A 22,154-nucleotide genomic window follows, 5' to 3' on the forward strand; every position below is an offset into this window, starting at 1 on the left:
TTTTTGCAAAACAGATACGCAAGACCTTTTCCCGGGATTCTCAGTAAGTGTGAAGCAGGTCCCTGGGAGCCACATTTATAAATAAATTGCCGCTGGGTGAACCTGTCGTAGGTGATCTCGAACAAGCCTGGGAAATACTGAGCAGGCCACACGTGGCAACCCTCTCATTCGAGAGGGGATTCCTTTATCTTAGGAGAGGTTGGAGTGGATGATCCTAAGTCACCTTCAGAGTCACTGAAACCAGAACCGAAAAACAAAATGTTGAGCTACTAGGAACGGGATAGGATTGGCTGGAAACTTCTGTGAGCCAACTACTCTGCTTGAAAAAGAAGAGCTGTATCGCCATCTGGTGGACTGCCTAAAAGTCTTTTATTTACACTCCATCCTAAAATCATAGAATGATTTTCTCACTTAATCTGGATACCTTCCCCTTTACACACCCGGAATCAGACTGGGAAGGGCTAGGGGGTGCACACGCAGCCTACGCCCCACATCCAGCAGCTCCCAGTGTGCTGCTTCTCGTAGGCTTGAAGTGCACAAGACTGATCCTATGCTTATCCACTACAAATGTTCCAAGTTTTCCCTCCAGCAAGCAATTAGGAGGTTTAAGTTCAGGACAGCTGTCCCAGTGAAACAAAGTTCCCTGATACTTCAGTACTATGCTTCTCAAACGACAGGGCACTGTGTTAAAAACGCAGAATTCTTGGCTCTGTCTTATGCCCATAGCTATGGACCGACCATGGGACCGTGGAGGCTTCGCACCCTGAGGTCCTGTCCCAGCCTAACCAGGTCCCACACGGAAGCCTCACAGATGTACATCTGATTAGCAAAACCTGAATCACGTCTGAATCTCTGGCTATAGTTTCGGTAGGGAAATGTAGTGTTCCTGTTCATTGTCAGTTTTCACTTTCGAGCCTCTGTCACCCAGGAAGGCATATTAGGGGAAAAGAAAAGAAAGGCCCAAGTTGGGATAGATGCTGAGCAAACTGATCAGAATCTTATCCCATATGTCTATCCCCCTTGATCATTCTTCCCAAGCCCTCCTCCCTTACCTCTAGTCTACAGTCCTATTCCTGGAAAGACTTGTCCATTCTGTCTCTACTTCCTCTCCTCCAACTCATTCCTTAACTCGCACAATATGATCGCATCCCCCTCACATCACCTCTTAGCACATGACCTTTTCCATCTCCTCGCTTTGTCTCCCCCAGCCCATCCCCCTTCCACTCCTATGTGGTCTGCCAAGTTCTGCATTTGGCACCTCATTGCCGCAGTCTGAGTACTCTTCCTGGGTCGTCCTGTCCACTTGTGTGGCAAACCTACCGGATGCAGATAATCCCCTCCAGCCATAAAATCTTTCCCAAAGAAAGGATTTCAGGATTCCAGTTGCATCCTGAAAGCGTCCGCCTGAGTATCACAAGCGCCTCGAACTCAACAGGTCTGATACGAAATTTATCGTTCTTCCCTCTGCATCCTATGTCTATGTAAACTGCACAACTACCCACTTGCCGAAGCTGGAACACCAGAAGTCGACTGGATTCTTCTCTTTCCCTTTCAGTTCTTACATTCAAACTGTCCCTAAGGCCCATAAATTCAGTGGGATCCTTTTACCCGAATTCCTGAGCTTAGTAAAAGTGCTCTCTAAAGAAAGACATCAGACGTGCTCATTCTAGCACTTTATTGGAAATTGGTCGTATACATCAATGAATTCAGACCAAAGTAAAAGCATCACTTCCACACAATATCGTGATATCTGTGCTATCTTCTTACATAATTTAATATATCCCAAGATGTTCCTGATTTTGGTCAAGGAGCTTGAGTGGTCCAGAAATCTCTCTCTATAAATATAGATCATAACATCTAAAATAACCATTATTGTTTTGAGTTAGTTCCAAGAGTCCTGGGAACACCTCTTCAAATCTGTAGCTTAGACTGGCTGCAGTGCTGGTGGGGGGGAATGAAGATCATTCACCTTACACCATGGAGCTGGTTACAGCGGGTGCTGGGGTGGGGGGACAGAGCTCCTCAGGTGTGGGGCACACAAGTGGGTTGGGGCTGGAGATCCTGAAAGCTGCCCAGGCCACTCGGCCACCCTGTGTTTTCCAACATTGCTTGAGTGTCAAAGCAAGGAGACCCCAGTGCAGAAAGAAGCCCATCACCCCAGGTCCCTTGGCATGGCCAAGAAATGGCAGGGCCTCCCCTAGATTGTTATAGCGGTAGACATCCTGGCACAGAGAAGGTCCTGGGAAGTTCCTCCCATCTCCCTCCCCCTGCCCCGCTCTGTTCCCTCCAAATTACATAACTTGAGGGAGTGGCACCACAAAGAAAATGACTGAGCCAAAGTGCTGCCGGCCCGTGGAATGAGGACATGGTGCCTTTGCTTGGTCTGACCTGGGGAGCACCGGCGAAGGCTGCTCTGTCCCCAGCATCTTCCTCACCACCGTGAAGGCCATCGTCAGCAATCAGGTGGGCGCTTTGGTTCTTCGAAACTTCTCAGCATTTAGCAATAACACCTGTGTATCTGTGGTGGCCTTCCTGCTCACAATCACGAACAGCTTTAACCTCTGCCAAGTCATTGGTTCTTGCAACCCTATGAGGTAGGAAGGGCAGGGATCACGATCCCCATTTAAAAGAGAAGGAACCTGGAACCCACAGACCGAGGTCCCTTGCCTGATCTCACGCAGCTGGCCGGCGGCAAAGTCCAAACAAGAACCCCGGTCTCCTCTCACATGGCAAGCTCCAGAGTCCACACTCCAAAGCCCCTCCTGCTGCTTTTCCAAGAAGGACGAGGCTGGAGGAGGGGACGCCGTCCACATCACTCCCCTGGCCCTCTTAGAAGACTGATCTCAGACGGCCCCATTGAGGACAGGATGAGTCCGCATGCGATAGATAATGACCGCAGTGGCCGGGCACAGCAACAGGGAGGTCATGATGACAATGGTGGCCAGGATGATAAGGACAATGACCCAGATATCCAGGATGTGCTTGGGGAGCGCGGCTTCCATTGGGACCTGGCTGACGGCGTCCATGCTGCTTCACTCTGCGACAGACAGGAAAGAGGAAGTCACTATCTCGCACCCTCTCCGGGAGTCAGAAGCTTGGGTCACTTACCACCTGTGTGCTCTTGAGGTTACCTGACCAATAATAAGAATAATGGGCTCACTTACTGAGGACTTCCTCTGTGCCAGGCCCTGTGCTAGGCACTTTCTGTGTATTAACTCACTTAGCCCTCCCTTCGATCACCACCCCCGTGACGTGGGGACTATTACTGTCAGCCTTTTGTATTTCTTGGACTTTATCTTCAGTTATTTCCGTTTTACAGATGAGGACTGTAAAGCCTTTACAGATGTAGTTAATTGGCCCAAGGAAGTGAAGCCAGACGGGCGGGACTCCAGAGCCTCCGTGTTTCACTATTAAACTCTCACACTACCAGTCTGGCCCCTCATCTGTTAAAATGGAAAATTAATTGTTTTTGGTCCTGTGCCCCTTCTCCCATTGTCCTAGCAACAAAACCTGCTCTTTTCTGTGGAGAACCTACCTATTTCGTGTGGTTTAGGGGTGGACGTGTGCTCTAGGCTTGGCCATCACTAATCATAGTCAGGGCTGGGCAAGCGACCCAGGCCAGGGCAGCCAAAGTCCTCCCAGGGCTTTTATGCACAAGCTATTGGGAAAGATGATTCTTTCTGCTAGCGACTGCTACACCAAAAGGATGTGAGTCTGGAAAGGACAGGTGGAGGGCTGCCTCACCCACGTGTAGATAGCCCATCTTAGAGATGGAAGGAGAAAGGGAGGCTTCAGGACCTGAACCCCACGCAGTCTGACGCCAGCTGCAACCCCGGACACCCCAGACACAGAAGGGAATAATTCCCTGCCTTTAAGCCAGAGTCAGTCTGGCTTCTCTCACTTCACAGCTAAAAGAGTCCTGATGGATAAGATATAAATCGGTTGTTCCCAGACTTTTTCAACTCACAGCACCCTTAGTGTCTTAGTAATTTTTTCACAGCTCTGCGGGCCCAAAGAAATACCTAGCAGTTCCAGTTATTATGTAGTTAGCTTCAAACAATCAGTAAGCATTTATGTCCTACCGGATTAGTAACTGTCTGGAAAACAAAAACAACAACAAAAAAAAAAAAAACAAACAAACAAACAAAAAAAACCCACGTACACACAAATTGAAAGAAGAAAATATTTTCATTTCATTCTTTACCAGTTACTTACTAACGGGTCGTGGTTCAGCACTGCACGTTGCAGACTCTGGGGTCAGATTCGACCACGCCCACTTCCCACTTCCCACCCACCGTCATTTGTACGCACCACCTGCCGGCAGCCACCCAAAACTCAGCTTCACGAAATAGAGCATCACCAAAGGGAACGTAGTAAGGTTACTGTTAAACTGTAAACTTTGTGGAGCTAGTAGTTTCCACGGTGTCTGACGGATGTCAAAAATGTTACAGTTCTCTCAGCACCCCCACACACGTTTCCAATGAGTTCACTGTGGCTCCCAGGGCTGCGTACAACCTGGGAACCACAGACGTAACCGATTCCCTGCCCGGAGGGCACCAGGTCACAACCAACACTCTCCTGTGGTTCCTTCTAGATCTGAGATCTGTATTTCTGTGATCCCAGGTCCCAGACACAATTTCCAATTCCAGTCCGGTGCCCTGCTTTGTCCTAACCAGTAACTTTTCCTTTCTAATGCCTTTGGCTCCATGCCCACTGTTGCCCCATTAAGTAAGGTGCTGACGGCCATATCCAGGGCAAAGCCCCCAAGATACAGACACAAAAGATGTTCATTTCTGCCTCGTTTGTTACAGCAACCAATGCAACGTTTCCATAATAGTAAAATATCGTATATCCATACATGGGTATACCATGCAGCTGACCCCATTCATTCATTTAACAAACATACAGTGCTTCCTACTCACCAAGTTTTGTTCCAAGTGTGTTACAAATATTAACGTATTTAATGGTTATTACTAAAAAGAACGATGATCTACAGTGAGTTCCGAATATTTTAAGCGGGGGAGGGGAGGAAGTACAGTACAGAATAATGTGTATAGGATTATTCCTCTGGCTCAGATTTTGTAGAATTAAGTAGATAGGGGACAATGCATAAATGTAAAATCATTTATGAGCAGAATCCAAAGAAAGTGTTAAATAGTGATTACCTGGGGGCCGGACTAGGAGTGGGAGAAGCTTTTGCTTTTCATTCTTCATGTTTTCATGCTGTTTGAATTTTCTAAACATGAGCACGTCTTACACTGAATTTTCTTAAGTCAACTGGATTGAGGGCAAAATAGTCCAAGAAAATTCAAGTATGAGCCTAGATCAGTGGCCACCAAATGCCCTATACTGTGCCAAGTGAGAACCATCTTAGGACAGTATTAAAAAAAACAACAACACTAATTTCTGGGTCCCATTGTAGACTTCCTGAATTAGACTCAAGAGGGGACAGGAAGGGCCTGTTTTTCCTAACATGCAGCCAGCTCTGGGAACCCCTGGACTTGCGATCTCTAAGGCTGCTAGGACTCTCTCCAGCACTGTGATTTGGCAACCGATTCCCAGGTGCTCTGGAGCCAGTCTGGTCAGACCTGGGCAAGGTCCAGGATGAAGGAGAAGCCTCTGGCAAGGCTCCCCAGGAGACCGGGATTATCAGGCTGGGGCCTGCCGAAGAGGGAGAGGCAGAGGCTGGCCCTGCCTCAGCTTTAGAAATGGGATCACTTACTCCCAAGTCCAAGACACAGAAGCATGAGTCACAGGAGACGTGTACTGCTAAGGAAGGACAGAGGCGGCAGAAATCATTCTTTGTGGTCTCCTGATTACATCAACAGCTAGCTTGCCCCGGGCCAAAAGAACCCCACGAAAGCCCTTTCTGGTAAACCCATTAACATCAAACAGTTTCCGTGCCTCCGAATGCCAGGAATAATTTCCCTGGCTGACTTTCATATGGAAAACCTGTCATTTACAGGAACTCGGGCTTCAGGGCTCCTTCACAATCACGAATCACAGAAGCTACAGCCAGCCTTATTTCACAGATGGCAAAACGGAGGTCCGGAGGTCTTTCCCTGCCTTCAACCCCACCTTCTTCCAGAATAAACACTGAAAGACAGAAATCCAATCAAGTCACTGCCTAAGCAACACAAAACAGAACAGAACAAGTAGATGAATAAATGAAACTTTCTGTGTCACCTGCACTCTAGATTGTACTCTTTCGCACGTGGCATTATTTGAAATCCTGATCACAAGAACAGATAAAAGCAGAGCTGCTCTAGAATGCCAGGCAGGAGGCAAAGGAGGGGTGTTGGGGCGCCAGCCAGCAAGGCTAGATAAATATCCTTAGAGGCCCCAAGCACTAGAGTTTAGGGTGCTCACTCCCTTCCCACATACAACCCAAACTAAAAGCAATATTAAAGCATAACACATAAAACTAATTTTCCCAGGTGTTATTTTGGTGTCCCTGCTTAACACAGCCTGTTGGCTTGGTACAGCACAGCTGTTCAGCTTCCCCTTGACTCCCTGGGCTTCTGAAAACAGTCTGGAAACCACAGGTTGTGATGTTCTCCAAGGGCCCTCTCAGCGAGACTACTGTTCCAGGGCTCTAAGGCTGGCCGTGAACGTGGCCAGGCGTCCGAGCGCACAGGGAGCTCTCGCTCCTTGTCTCAGCCTTCTGTCTTCAAACGCGTCCTCCGAAGGGCTGTTCCTTCCCATGGGACACCTCTCCCCACCATGAAAGAAAAGTCTTGTCCCCAAAATAAGAACTACATAAACCGCGTGTTCAGCATCTTTAATGGCACGCTGGAAAGTTCTCCTTGAGAAAAAGCAGGACTCTCGGCTTCTGCTAGCTGACTTCTGTTTGACCTCTATCTGGCATCCGGGTGCATGGCTCCCTGTGAGTGCATAAAACCCTGCTGCTTTGCACATCTAATTAATAACCATTGATCAGCTGCTTATCATTTGCTTTGCAGATACACTACTTGTTATTTCTGATTAATGGGTCATATCAGACTGTGGCCCCAACCATTCATATCACAAGTTTAACCTTATCAGAGATAAAAATGTGATGTTTTTATGACCATGGGAGGTGAAACAGCAGTCAGGCCTAAACTCCTGTCAATTTAAACTGGCATACTTTATCTCCTAATGACCTCATTAAATGAATAAATAAACGTTGACATATGTTCAATATAAGTTTGTCTAAGAAGCTGTGTTAACATCACTCTGGGCTGACAAGCAAAGAAGCCACTGGTATCACCAGCCACTGATGCCATCTGGGCCCTACCCCAGCAGCCCAGTGAGAGGCCAGTTTTCATAAGCAACTGAAAATCTTTTACGGGAAAAAAAAAAAAAGAATCATCGTTCAAGCCAATTCTATCATATGGCAAATTTCCTAGTGCCAACAAAAATATATATGAATTTCATAAATTAAAATTTCCTGCAAGTCTATACTGAATAACTGAACTCAAGGGGACGGATCTGTGCTGTCTATCCTCCTCTCAATCACGAGACTCATGAGACTAGGGTAGCGGTTCTCACCCTCTGACAAAGTAATGTTAGTTTTGGTTGAGCACCATCAGGACAAGTAACTCTGTCCGGGATGTTTGTCCATTCATTCATTCATTCATTCATTCATCAAGTACTTATTATATACAAGATACTTACTTAGGAATTACTGTTATTTGCTCAGAATATATAACTCAGCTCCAAGAAGCACAGAGGAGTTAAGTAACTCCTCCTCTTATTTCCTCAAATACAGGATCAGACAAGCCAGCACTTAACAAGTACCAAGTACTAAGTACTGTGTGAGGCCTCACCCCACACATTAACTTACTTAACCTTCCCAATAACCCTGTGCTGGATATATTATTTTACAGATGTGGAAATGAAAGCCAAGAGAGGTTAACTGGCTAGTGATCGTAAAGCTAACTGACGTTAAAACTCGGATCTCCTGACCCTATATTCATCTCCAAAGCCTCCACACAGACTCAGGAGTAAGAGCATGGAATATGCCAGATCCACAGCTCTTTCCTAAGTCTAGGTCAGACTCATTGCTTTTGGCCAAAGGCATTCGGGATTTAGAGAATTCAGAAAAGGTATGCTGTCTACAAAAATCAGGACTTCAGCTTCTGGTGATGGCAAACTAGATCATTTTGACCAAACCTCCTACTGAGAACAACTAGAAAAACTGGACCAAAAAACTGCCTGAAGGCACTAAGAAGTACCAAAATAATGAGGAATTACCGGGCTAAGATCTGGGAGCAGATAGAAATCTAGGGAGGTGAGCCTGGCATTTGAAGGAGCATTTCGCCGAGTGGAGGATGGAAACTAAGCAAGGGTTCTGACAGACTCCAGGATCTCCAGACTGCCAAGACGGGGAAAATAAAACCCCTGCATTCTGAGGCTGGACTTCAAAGAGCACTCTGTGCTAAGAGTGATCTAGAGTATTCCAACCCCAGAGACTGCAACCCAGGTTTCAGTCATCACAGCCCCTGAAATTGAATTAAGGTTGTTTCACATTGCTAGTACCTCCAGGGGCCTGGCAGAAGCAAACCTACACCCCTCTAGAGGAGCTAACATCACCACAGGCTTCAATTTTTGTTTTACTGAAATATAATGTCTAACGCAAAACCAAAAATAAATAGGACTGAAAGGCAAGATGACAAGAACAGAACCATCAGAAACAACAGACAACAGAAAAAGATCTACAGGGGCTCCAGATATTGGAGCTGTCCCTCAGACACACCCTTTAAATAACCTTGCTTACTCTGTTCAAGGAGATTGAGAATTTTGACAGAGAACTGGAAACTATAAGAAAGAACACGAGAGATTTTTTTTTAAGAACTGAACAGAAATTCTAGAACCGAAAAATACAATGATAGAAATAAAAATTCAACAAATAGGCTTAACAGCTGATGAGACATAGAAGAAAGAAGAATTAGCAAACCAGAGGATAGATCAAAAAGAAAAAAAAAACACTTAGAATGAAGCAGAAGGAAAGAAGAGCACATTATAATAAATCTGCTAAAAGCCATAGATAAAGAGAAAAAAAGACATTATCTTCAAATGAAAACCAATTAGACTGATATCTAACTTCTCAACAGAAAAAATGGAATCTGGAAAACAGCAGAATATCTTTAAAGCACCACAAAAAATAACTGCCAAGAATTAAGATGAAATAAGACATTTGGGGCGCCTGGGTGGCACAGAGGTTAAGCGTCTGCCTTCGGCTCAGGGCGTGATCCCGGCATTCTGGGATCGAGCCCCACATCAGGCTCCTCTGCTGTGAGCCTGCTTCTTCCTCTCCCACTCCCCCTGCTTGTGTTCCCTCTCTTGCTGGATGTCTCTATCTCCGTCGAATAAATAATAAAATAAAATCTTAAAAAAAAAGATGAAATAAGACATTTTCAGACAAAAACAGATTTAAAAATGTACAATATGTACATTTTTTGTACAAAATGTACAATAACAATAGCAAATAAATAGTAGAAGAAATAGAATTAAAGTATTCTGGTTTTCTTGCATTGTCTGGGAAGGTCAGAAGAACCAAATAATATTAGACTTTTTTAAGTCAAGGGTGTATATTGTAATCTGTAGGAAGGCCATTTAAAAGTAGTAAGAGTACATAACTTTCAGAGAAAAGGGAAGGAGGGAAAAATAGAACAGGTGGGGCAAATAGAAAGCACATGGGTAGTAAGGAGGGCACGTATTGCATGGTGCACTGGGTGTTATACGCAACTAATGAATCATCGAACTTTACATCGGAAACCGGGGATGTACTGTATGGTGACTAACATAATATAATAAAAAAATATTTAAAAAAAAAGAAAGCACATAGAAAGATACTAGATTTAAACTTAAACAAACAAAAGTGATTGGCATATATATATGTACACATAAATTTAAAATGTATATAAATATACATTTTTTACAAAAGACACATGGAGATTCAGGAAGGTTTAAAGTGAAAGGACACAAATACCATCCAATCGTGTAAGCTAGTAGGGCTATCTTACTGTCAGAGAAAGTAGACCCTTAGGCAAAAAGTGTAACTAGAGATACCAAAAGATTAAATGATTTGTAATTTTTCTGTACCTAATTTCAGAATTATAAGGAGAAATAAATGAAGCCACAGGTACAGTGTGGGAGTTCAACACAACTCTCTTGAATACCAATAGAACAAAAAGTTTTTTAAAATCAGCTAAGGACAGAGAAGATTTCTTAAATTAATAGTTTTCTATAATATATGATTTCAAATAGGAAGCACCAAAACTAATTAAATATAAAAAGTTAACATTTAAATTTTTTCCTCTGGGAATAATTTTTGTGTATTAATATGTTTAATATATAATATTAAATTTAATATAAAATATATTATATAATGGGAATATATACTATACTATATTTTACATATATATAAAATTCCCAATTATGTAGTAATAGAAATTCATTTAATGGTATTAGAAGAAAATAGCTTTGAGGATAATTACATGGGAATAAAAGGAAACACAATATACAGCATTTAAAAAACAAGGTCAAAGCAGAATAGTTTTAGTGCAAGAACAAGTAGTTTTTAGAACCGATTTCATATGTTAAGTCATTGACCTAACTCACAAAACAGAGAGTTGGCTCTAGTATGTTCCCGTCAGAACTGTAAAGAGGCTATTTCTATAAAGCCATTGTGGTAAGCAGAACTCTAAAATGACCCCCATAATCTCTGTTCCCTGGTGCTACCCTTGGGATTAGGTTAGGTCACATAACAAGCGTGAAGGGATTCTGCAGATGTAGTTAAGGTTCCAGATGCCCCGACTTTAAAGTAAACAAAAAGATCGTCCTGGGTGGGCCTGACCTCATCAGGGGAAAGTCCTTTAAAAGAGGGCTGACGTTTCCCTGAGGTCGAAGAGACTGCTCTGCTGGCCTTGAGTTCCAAGAAACAAATCTGCCAACAACCTGAGTGAGCTTGCCGGCAGAGTCTTTCCTAATTGATCCTCCCCATGCAAATGCAACTTGGCTGATACCTTGACGGAAGTTTTGTAAGGACCCAGCAAGGCTGTGTTTGAACCCAGGGAAACTATGAGATCAGTGAGTGTGTTTTTAAGCCACCAAATCTGTGCTAAGTTGTTACGGCCACAACAGAAAACTAATACAGCAATACTATTTTGTACTGGGTTCGTTCTGTGGAGAAGAACTCTCTCCAAAGTGATGGCATTCTAGAAATCTACACAGAATTTACACACTATCTAGCTGAAACTACACAGCCTGCCTTCCATTTTACGGGTGAAGGAAATGACTTGCCCAAGGTCACACGGCAAGTGACGAGCAGAACCAAGGGGAGCGCTCAGGCCTCCTGATCTGCATGCTCTTTTCAAATGCCATCGCTCTCCTGTTTGAGATGGGAGCTGCGAGAAAGTAAGGAGTCCGGCTGGAGGAAGCAGCGGTAGGGAACAAACTGATAGAAGAATGACAGCCAGCCAGGCTTCTTGATTCTACCTCTTTACTGTGTAAAAGCCATGGAGGCCTTGAGGCCCAGAGCCCGAGGCCACGTCACAGTAGGTGGGACATATAAGACGGTTTTCCAGCCCCCCCACACACACCCCTTAACCAAAAATAAGTGCTGGCAGAACCACTGGTGAATGCAATTCCATCCCTTTGATTCAAGGTCCAAACGCAAACGAATCTAGTGATGAGGTAATGACTAAGCCTGTAACTTAGTATTCCTCACCGCGAGACCATCAGGGAAGAGGAAGAGACGCTGGCATCTTGCCAGTCATGGGAGATCCCACCAAGGTGGGGAAAAGCGCCCCGCATCTGGGATGGAGGACCGGACAACGTGCTGGGTTCCAGCTCTGCCGCGGCCCGGACTTCACCCAGCACAGCTCATCCTCCTCGCAGAACGCCCCCCTCTACTCAGTGGTAGGGGTACTGACTACACATTTCTTAAATCAACAGCTCCCCGAACTCCTGGACGCTGGTAGGGCAATGCGAGTGCATCGGAACGGAGGGAATGCTTGGCAACAGCAGGGAATTCTCTCCTCCACACCCACACGACGGTGTTAGGAGCCCGGGCTCAGAGGCCAGTTGGCTTGGGCTTCAATACGGCTCCGTTTTCCAGCTGACCTATCTCAGGTAAGTTATTAAACTTCCTCATGCTTCCATTGACTCGGCTGAAAACACAAAACCAAAAATGGGCAAATAATAGTATCTGCCTTGTAGGGTGAGTAGAATTCCATGAGAGGGTCACACAGACTACTTGGCCGTATTCTGACCCACGACAGGCACTCCATAAATGTTCGTGCCATGACCAATAATTTCCGGCTGTAGGGACTCCCCCGCCTCAGCAAATAGCCCTCCCGAACCCTCAGTGAGAATCTGTTAGCATCCCTGACTTGGCACACGTCTTCACTTTATCCACAAAGATGACAGAGGCTTAGTCCAAATTAATGAATTTTTTTTGAATCAACCGACGACGTGGCTGATGAACCTGACGGATTCCTCCAGTCCGGGCATGAGACGGGGGTAGCAATTCAGTAAACCCGGACGGCGCAGTGCCTCACACTGGGCATCGAGGAGAGGGGGAGACGTGGAGCTGGGTGCCCCTAAGAAGCTCGCCCTCTTCTGCCGGAAGAAGACATCACGTACAATTGCTAGTTGCGGTACAAGGCCAAGCACTCCCACATTGAAGGTGCAAACCACATGCTCTCGGAGAAAAGGAAGGAAGTGGAAAGAGAAAGAGAAAGACTGCAGGTAAGACAATCTTGATCTGAATCCTGCTTTCCATCCTCATCAGAGGTGAGACTTGGGGCAAGTTACTTAAAATCTCTAAACCTCAGTCTTCTCATCTTTAGAAAAGGGACACTAAGAGCGCTGCATCGCACCCTACTTTTGTGAGAATAAAGCGAGACAATATGTATATAGTCCTGAAACATAATAGATGCTCAAAAAATATTCCTCTTCCTTCGTTTTTGTTTAAGTAAAACAGAATCCTTCAAAAAGAAGGGGGACTTTGATACAGGCCTTGAAGAGAAGCAGGTGTTCAAAAGGAAAAAAAATAAAGAGAAAGGCAGGATGAATAGAACGGATACATCAACAAAGCCCCGAGGTGGTAAGACACAGGCTGTGCAGGAGCATATGTCATCCTTGTGGCTTTGGGGAGAGGCTCAACCTTTCTAAGCTTCTGTTTCATTTGTAAAATGGGAACAGGGTAGCCAACGGTAGTGGCTCCTTCACTGGGACGCGTGGGACTTGAATGAGCGAATGCACGCGAAGCGCTGACTTCGGACCATGCCGGGTACACGGTGAGGGCTTCGTCCGTGGTCAGCCGAGCATAGCTCCTAAATCCAGAGCGTTCAGAGGCCCCACCATTAGTCTGGTACCATGACTGCTCCGAGGCCGATCGAGGAAACCACAGGGATAGTTTCCTACGCAGACAGCCTTGGAGAGCCTGTCCCGGCTTTGAGGTCCCCCAGGCAAAGCACACCCTGCACGTCTGAGCTGCAGCGAGCAGCTAACTTCTGAGGGATTGCCCGTGGTTATCCAACCGGTTTGACCACCAAGGAGCTCCCTGAGGAAGAAGGCAATAAAATAAATGACTTCCTGTTGGCTGGCAAGCTTAATTATCCCAAAGTGGGAGAAAAAGCAGACGGAGGCAGGTGGCTTCCTGCAGGTGTGGCCTCAGGCCGGCACTGCCAGAGCTCTGAGCAGATACCGTGGGCACCCCAGAGAGGAGGCGGCGAGCCCCAGCTCTGAGTCACTGACGCTGGGGCCATGTCTTCGGGCAACCTGCCAAATGGGAAGAAGGAGACTGACCGTTCCCACCCAGGGAGCAGACTCGGGGGCTTACCAGCATCACTCCGCTTATAGGACCCCTTCCTAAGGCTCTACCCTCAGCAGGAGCTGGTGCAATCATCTGAGAAGAATGGAGCATCTAGGCCAGACAGAGAAAGCAAGTCGAGTCCCGAGAAAAGGCCCCACTGGCCACTTACTCGCCTGGGGTAGCTAATGACCTGATCCCACTCCAAGACTTTGGTGCTTGCTGTTCCCTCTTCTTAGAATGCTCTTCCCCACAGATCGTCCTTTTCAACAACCAGTGTCTCAGGGTCCAGGATCTCAACTTGAATGTCACCTCTTTGGAAAAGCCTTTCCAGATTCACCTTGTTAAATCACTTCGCTCATCCAGCCGCCGTTCTTCATCTCAGACCTTGCTTTAAAGACGTCTTCAGACACTTTTCACAATCTGAAATTAGCTTGTTTGTTTCCTTGTATGTGTGTTTTTATTGGCCATCTTTCCCACTCAAATGCAAGCAAAGGGAGAGCAGAAGGCTTGCCTCCTATTCCCTGCCGTACCCCCGGCACTGCTCACACGGCCCTGGCAAACAGTAAGTGCCCAATAAACACAAGACGGGCGAGGGAATGAATATGGACAGACGGGAGAACTTTATAGATTTGAGCTTAGTTGGAACTTAGCTGTCCAGAAAGGACCCTCACCCCCACGATCTTAAAAGTCAGAATCCCATCTCTAAAACAAAATGCATTCTCTGACTTGATCATTCTCTGGGCTCTCTGTACATTCAGGAAGGATTATGAGGGCCTCCTCCTTTCCCAGGCTAGGCTGTACATACCAAGCAGAGGAGAGAGGAGGACTGACCTTTCAGAATAACGTTCCCTAGGACTCCCTGTACTCCAGAGCTGAGCATTGAGGTGAGTGCAGGGGTGGGGGAGTTGCTATCCACAGTAGGAACTGTTCCTTCTCTGTTCTCAGAACAGAGAGCTGATAAAAAGGGAGGGGATTTCCCAGGCCTACTTTGGGGGGTGGGGGCATCCCCACCTCACATTCACCCTCGGAGACAGTTCTTTTCCCCTTCTGTAATAGCCTCATGCATTTACCAAGCCAAGCCATCTCACTAGGGACTTCTATTCCAAAGACAGGGGCCAGAGGAAGGGATGGGCAGGACACACAACTATCAAAAATGTGAAATGAATCAAATCAGAGGACTTTTCTCCAATCACTCGAGGTCCCTGAGGAGCGCTCTGTTCTCATTTTACCCCAATTGCCTTCCGTCTCCATCAAAATTCTTAACAGTCCAAAGACGTGTTCCCTGCCTGAGTTTCTATCTGCTCTTCTGAGGCTGGAAAAATGGAAAAACACCAGGATATTTCAAAGAGATCAGAAAAGAGCCAGAGCTATTCAAGACTGCACGTACCCACCAGACCCAGCCAATCACAGAGTCTTAGAGACCAACAGAGAGCCAGCAGCGAAGCCCAGGCCAAATCCACAGCATCCTGCTTAAGCCTCTACCATCCATCACGGTTATTTGCCAGTGACTAAGCGCCTGCTGTGTGCTGGGCCAACAAAGGAGACTCTCCATGGTGGTGGGCTGGTAGGGGGGCGCAGTTAGTGATAGACCTGCGAGGGCACCGGAGGGGTGTGAATCCCCTACCCAGCTATGTGATCGGGAACAAGTCAATCTCCTAAAATGCACACAGCAGGCAGAACAGTGGCCCCTCAAAGATGTCCATGTCCTGGTCTCTGGAACCGTGATTATGGAAAAGGAAGCATGACTCAGAGGGCAGAGTCATGAAAACAGAGGCGAAGGAACTCTGCAGATGTGATTTAAAGACTCTGAGATCAGATTATCTTGGACCACCAAGGGGGCCCAGGCTAATGACACGAGTCCCTAAATGCGAAGAGGAAGGCAGGAGGGTCAGAGAAATATGGCAGGAGAAGGACCTGACTCGCCGTTGCTTACGTTGAAGACAGAGGAAGCTGGCTATGAGCCAAGGAGTGCAGCGGCCCTGTAGAAGCAGGGAATGGCCCCCAGGTGACAGCCAGCGAGGAACCGGGGACCTTGGTCCTACAGCCACAGGAACTGCATGCTGCCAACAACTCAAATTAGCAGGGAACCCATCCTCCCCTAAAGACTCCAGACAGAAACTCAGCCTACTGATGCCTTGATTTTCTTCTAGAAAGACCCACACCTGACTTATGACCTGTAGAACTGTAATACAAAAAAATTGATTTTTTGAAGCCACTAAATTGGTGGTACAATTTGTTACAGCATTAGAAAATGACCGCACTGTGTGATCCTGAGTAAGTCCCTCCTTCAAACCAGGCCTCCTTCTGTCAGGCAATGGGAAAGGGTGGTCAAGGTGATCTCCAAGGGTCCGGCTGGCTCTCCAAGTCTCACTCTGCTCCCCTGACATCCTACCTCCCCTAGAGCCCTGCCCTAGGTCCGGGATGGTCTTGGGTTGAACGCCACTAAAGAAAAAAATAGAAAGGAGCAAGGGGTGGAGAAGATGAATGTTCAAAGTCCCAAGGTGTTTCCTAAAATCCCACCCCGGACACTCAAAAAAAAAAAAAAAAAAAGCCTCCCGTTTTGCCAGTTGTTACTTCCTGGACCATCATCCCCCAACAGATGAACGAAGTGGAAAATCTGGGAGCGCAAGAAAAAAAGCTTCTTCCTGATCAACTGGTAGACGCTGTCCAGAGCACTGAGTGAAGGACTCCCTAGCCTTGCACAGATTGCGAGGTGCAAAGTCCCGATTATCAATGCCTGCCTGGGGCAGGGGATTAGGACTGGTGACAGGTAGGCCACCGATAGGTCACCGGTCCTTGAAACTGATTTGGGGAGTTTAGTTTTCTCTGTCTTTCCTTCTCTCTCCTCCGTTTCATTCTCTCTGATCCTAGGTAGTCGGTCACCAGCAATTCGCATGTCCAATCGGCCAGTCGGACTCCAATCGATAAAATAAGGAGACTAGAGGTACGCACCAGTAAGCAACACAGAGCACACAGTGCAGCTGTGGAACCCGGCTTGCTGGTGTCCGCCGTGCCAGCCAGGGAGAGTTCTGGCCTGTTCCCCTTCCTGGCTACCTCTGAGCTTTTCTCCGGGATGTACACCATTCTGTTTCCCTAGTGAGTTGGAAGGATACTAGGGTCCCTAGTGATTTACTAGTCCAGTGGCTGTCAAATTCTTACTTACCATCCCCTAGGTCACCCTGCAAGTAAGTGAAGAAGCAAGACCTGAACCCAGATCCCCATAATTCTGGTGAGGTTCAGGACATAGGCCCTGAAACCAAACTGCCTGGGGGCAAACTGCAGCGTCCTGTGATCACAGGTGAGTTCCCTATTTTCTTGGGACCTCAGTCTCCTCAACTGTAAAATGGACAGATTGGTGGTCCCTACCTCATAGGATTGTGGTAAAGACTAAATGAATTAACACATGTAAAATGCTTAGAATAATACCCGGGTCATAGTCAGCACTCATAAACGTCAAGTATGATTTTTTTTTTTTTAAGTAGGCTCAACATGGGGCTTGAACTCACGACCCTGAGATCAAGACCTGAACTGAGATCAAGTGTCGGACACCGGGCCAGCTGAGCCACCCAGGCGCCCCTCAAGTATGATCATTATTACATCATTTGGCTTGTCTGGCCCATTAGGGCAGGTGTCTGCAGGGTGTGGTAATACCAGCATTTACTCCTATAAACTGTGAGTGTGAGTACACGTGTCTATCTTTGATTCCACTGCCAACAGTGGCAGTGTAAGAACAATCAAGATAAAGATTCTCTTTCCTTGGAGACATTTCCATATTTATTTGTAGTTTAGCCACAGAGAGGAAACAGAAGCGCATTTTTTTTTTTTAAAGAAAGATCAGAATACAGCTAGGAAAGCACCTGAAACTGAGACTGCCACTTACCCCCTGGGCCCCGTATGTGACCCAACCACATGAGGCCCCCAAAGTGTCTCATTTGGTTTATGTCTCCAACTCCTCACCCCAGCTCGGTGATTTTTAGGCTACGCCAGAGACAAGGAATCCCCAGACCTTCCATGCGGTGCAGCCTACAGTTCTGACGCCCTGAGAGGTCACTGTTTGGAACACTTGATGAGCATGACTTGTAACCTCCATGGCATGACTCATGACCCCAGGACAGCTGGAAACAGGAGGTCCCGCTGCAGTGGAGAAGTGCTTCTCCTCAGCTTTTTCGGTCATTGCTGCAGAGCACATGATGTCCTGAGGCTCAGCGGGGCTGTCTTGCACGCGCTCACAGGACTGACGGCTGCCTACGTAACCCAAAGGGCGCATCACGCTCCACGGTAGGCGCCCACCTGTTCCATCACCACTTCATTTTACAGATGTGGAGAGCGAGGTCAAGAGGGGGAGAATGCCTCATCGAGGTACCTCCGAGTGTCTCCTGACTTCCGGAGAACTGTCCTTCCCACCCCATCTCCAGCCTCAAACCCATTCAGGCATTTGCCAGCCTTCCTAGCTCCCCACTGCAGTGGTGCTGCGGGTCTTAGCAGCTGTTCAAGGGCTCCTTGAGACTTCAACGTCTGAGCAGCTTTCACTACTATTGCCAAGAGCTTTGAGGAATCTACAGAGAAATGAGAGACTCCTGAGCCTTCACCCCCCACCCCCCACCCCCACAGGACCAGGGCCGGCCAGGAAGAAAGGGTGGACCTGCAGGAAGAGGAGGCCAGCCTGACCGCTCAAAATAGCAACCCCCACAGTTGTGCAGATGTGAACGGTTGACCTCTCCTTCTTCCAGGCCCTGAACAGTACTGAACACCTACTTGCCAGGGCCCTGGGCCAAGTGCTGAGGAGGCCTCGGAGATGAGGCTTGGAGAGACAGTCTCTCCCCTCAAGGAATTTGTGGAGGGGTGGAGAGAGCAGGGGTGCAAGAGAACCCACGACTGGAACAGCCAAGTCCTAAGTAAGGAGGCAGGGGGAGGAGGAGGAGGAAGCTTGGAAGGAAGGCTTCTCTCCCTGGTAACTCTGCACACCCGCTCTCTCATTCGATTTCTGTACGCAAAGAATATCTTCTCCCTTTCACAGATGGAGAAACAGGGCCGGGAGACAGGATGGGGAAACTGCTGGTGTCGGCCCAAGGGAACCCACCCCACTCCAAACTCCTGGCGCCTCTTCCCACGCGGGGCTTTGAGAGAAGCCGCCGGCCGCGGGGCTGGGCTCATCCACCGGAGCTGCGGCTCCCAGGAGGCCCCAGATCGGCCGAGAAGGTGGCTGCAACTTCGGGACTGAGAGAAGCAGAAAAAGCGAACGCAGGAGGGATGACGGGGGAGGAAGGAGGCAGAAGACGGGGAAGGAGAGGAGGACAGTTGGGAGGACGCTGCGGTAGGGACCACAGGAGAACGGAGCCCCACGCGCGACACCCGATGGCCCCACTCACCCCAGGATCCGCAGAGCTGCTTCTCCGGAAAGCCCGTGATCCCCGCCGCAGCCGGATAGCGCCGAGTCTGCGGGAGGCTCGGGGCAAGGGACGGCGCGAGAGCTTCTGCGGGCTCGCGGGGTTGGCGGGGAGCGCGGGCGCCACGGCGGGGGGAGCCCAGCCCCGGGGTCTGGACGCCGCACGTGCCGGGCCCTCGGAGCCCGCGGCGGCGGCGGGAGCGCGCTGGAGCGGCCGGGACGCGCGGCTCGGCCCCGGGGCTGCGCTCGGCGGCGCTGGAATGCGCGGCCGCCAGGGACCGCCCCCGGAAAGCCCGGGCCCCCGGCCGCCGCCGCCGCCGCGCCCCGCCCCCACCGACCCCGCGGCCGCCCCAGCCCCAGGAGAAGCCCGGGGGCCCTGGCTTCCCCTCCGGCCCCCGCCACGCGCTCGCGTGCGGGCCCGGGCGATCGCTTCGGCCGTCGGGGCGCCGTGCTCCTTACCGTGGACCGGGAGGGTCGGGTCGACCGCAAGCGATCCTCCAAACTCCTCTCCGGCCGAAGTCTGGCCGATGGGCTTGGGCGGCGGGGCCGAGACTCTCAGCTCCTGCTTTGCAGTGTACTGAGTGCAGGATCCTTGACAAGCGGCTTCGCCAAGTGAGGCTAATAACACCTGTGTCCCAGCCTTGCCGCGAGGACGGACTTAGACGCCAGTGGGAAGCTGGTTGGTTGTCTGCTGTGGCACGCCTCTGAGCATCCTGTTCATTTTTGTGACAACAGTGGAATGGCCCGATCCAAGGTACTCCTGGGCCCGGGAGAGCTGCTTCTGAGAGGACTCCGCGCCCTGCCTGTGCCCGGCCCAGCTTCCACGCAGGACAGTGCAGCTGTGCGATCTCCTGCCGCCTCTGCGATGCACCGGGGACAGGGACTCGCGTCCCTTCTTGGTATCCACACTGTTTAATTCGCAGTCGAGCGCTCTTCAGTCTTGCTCTAAAACACAGGAGCTCAGGCCTTGACCATCAGTGTGACCTTGAGGAGTCTTGGAGCCCAACTGTGTGTCAGTTTCTTCCTTTGCCAATAGATTTAGTAAGAACTATACTGCCTTCCCAGGCCTAAATCGGATATGGTGTGGGGGCTGAACTTACCCCTACTGTCTTCTGTGAGTCGGGGATGAGGTCAGCAGAAATGACATCGAAATCATCACTACCAGATGCCAGTTTTTTAGAGGGGAAACAATGAGGATGAAGGGGATTGACATGAGAAATGATTTGACAAAAATTCTGGGAAATGTCACCCAACAACATGTTCTAACCAAAAAAGAGACGTGTGGAATCTTACAAACAAGGACCACACAATTCTGAATAGTTTAATACAAAACTCTCCATGGGGCAGGGGGAGCTAAAGGAGAACAAAGTCAATTTAATAGAAAATGTTCCCTGGTTAGTGGAAGGAGTAGGAGTAGGTGTCTGGATGGACACCTGGTAACTCCCTGCGCGGGGTGTGAATGCTGGCTTCCATCTGGGAGAATGCAGAACCCCAGGGCTGGAGCCGGCACTACCAAGACTCACTCTGCCTTTCCCAGTTCACAGCCTATCAGTATCTCTTTAATAATGATTTGCCCTGGCACCCAAAAAGCCAGTCGAAGAGAAAATTGAATAACAACCTGTGGGAAACATACTACATTAACTCTGTCTCACTTGGGTTGATTTTGCTGAGAGGGCTTTGGAAGAGAAGAATAATGGATGCTGGGTTGGGGTAGGAGGAGGGGAAAAAATAGCCGATTTCAGTGCCAGGCTTTGTAGCAGCAAAACCCAGGGAACAACTTACATTTCACTTCCCTGGTCCTCAATTACAGGTATTCCGAAGGGAAAACCATCAGGAATTAAAAAGAAAAAAAAAAGTAATACGGAGGGAATTTGAATAAAAGGAGTTGTAGCCTAACAGCATTCTACCAAAATCCTGCCTAAAGGGGGCCCCCACCAGGATACAATTCATCTCAGAAACCCTCTCATTGAATCACACCTATGCAAGAATTCTCTTTTTTGTATATTTTGCACTTGCACAAGTACATTTATTTAGTTTTGGGGAGTAATGTGGTGTGTTGGATTGGAAGTCAGGAAACCAAAATTCCGAGTCTCTCTAAGTAGCTAAATGACCATAAATGCCTCAGTTCCTCCCTTGTAAAATAGTAAAATGAGACCTATTCCTTCCATCTGATACAATTATTGTGTGTAAAGATTTCATTCATGTATTTCTTTATTCAAAACTATTCATTGAAAGTCTCATACATGTTCTAGGTACCAAGGAAGACTAATTCTCTTTCTTTATTGTTTGACATATAGTGGGGGAACTGTTCACCATAAATAAGCAAACAAATAAAAAAGCAAAGTGATGGGGCGCCTGGGTGGCTCAGCCCTTAAGCGTCTGCCTTCGGCTCAAGTCATGATCCCGGGGTCCTGGGATGGAGCCCCACATCGGGCTCCCTGCTTGGCCGGAAGCCTGCTTCTCCCTCTCCCACTCTCCTTGCTTGTGTTCCCTCTCTCACTGTCTCTCTCTATCAGATAAATAAATTTAAAAAAAAAGCGAAGTGATATCAATTTGTGAAACCGTGAAGAATATAAAATGAGATGACGTAATGGTGATGGAGCACATTTTATGTTTGATCATGGAGATTGTAGTTAATCTGAATTTCCTGAATTGTTTGTATTATCAATGATTATATTACTCTATAATATATCAACTTAAATGTAATTTCCAAGGTCTTTCATTACACTCTAAGAATTTAGACTGATCTTAAATTATTGCCTGGATAATTTGTAAGGAAGATAGAACACAAAAACATTCCTCACCAAGCGTGGTATGCATGCGCACACGCACACACACACACACACACACACACACACTCCTATGCCTCCTACTTTTATATGGTTGAGAGTGGATAAGCCTTTGGGGTATATTAATGTATACATTCAATTTTGCCACTTTAAGAAATGCAAATGGGATGTGTGT

General features: G+C 47.8%; 1 protein-coding gene across 3 annotated transcripts in view; it reads right to left on the bottom strand.

Moving 5' to 3' along the window:
- Window positions 1–1,661: 1,661 nt before the first annotated feature.
- SMIM3 (small integral membrane protein 3) overlaps window positions 1,662–22,154 on the bottom strand; it is a 33,775-nt gene continuing 13,282 nt past the window's right edge. The window contains exons 1-2 of one of the 3 annotated variants that reach the window (XM_045815317.2): window positions 19,650–20,234; window positions 1,662–3,037 (exon numbers count right to left, since the gene is read on the bottom strand). In XM_045815317.2, coding sequence (XP_045671273.1) covers window positions 2,844–3,026 — 183 coding nt within the window. In that variant the 5' untranslated portion in view covers window positions 3,027–3,037; window positions 19,650–20,234 and the 3' untranslated portion in view covers window positions 1,662–2,843. Of the gene's footprint in view, window positions 3,038–19,173; window positions 19,437–19,649; window positions 20,235–22,154 lie in introns of those variants that run through there. The other 2 variants (XM_045815315.2, XM_045815316.2) reach the window with 2 other exon arrangements.

The sequence above is a fragment of the Ursus americanus genome, chromosome 15 (genome assembly GCF_024610735.1).
Source record: "Ursus americanus isolate L20-20 chromosome 15, mUrsAme1.1.p, whole genome shotgun sequence".
NCBI classification, from domain to species: domain Eukaryota; kingdom Metazoa; phylum Chordata; class Mammalia; order Carnivora; family Ursidae; genus Ursus; species Ursus americanus.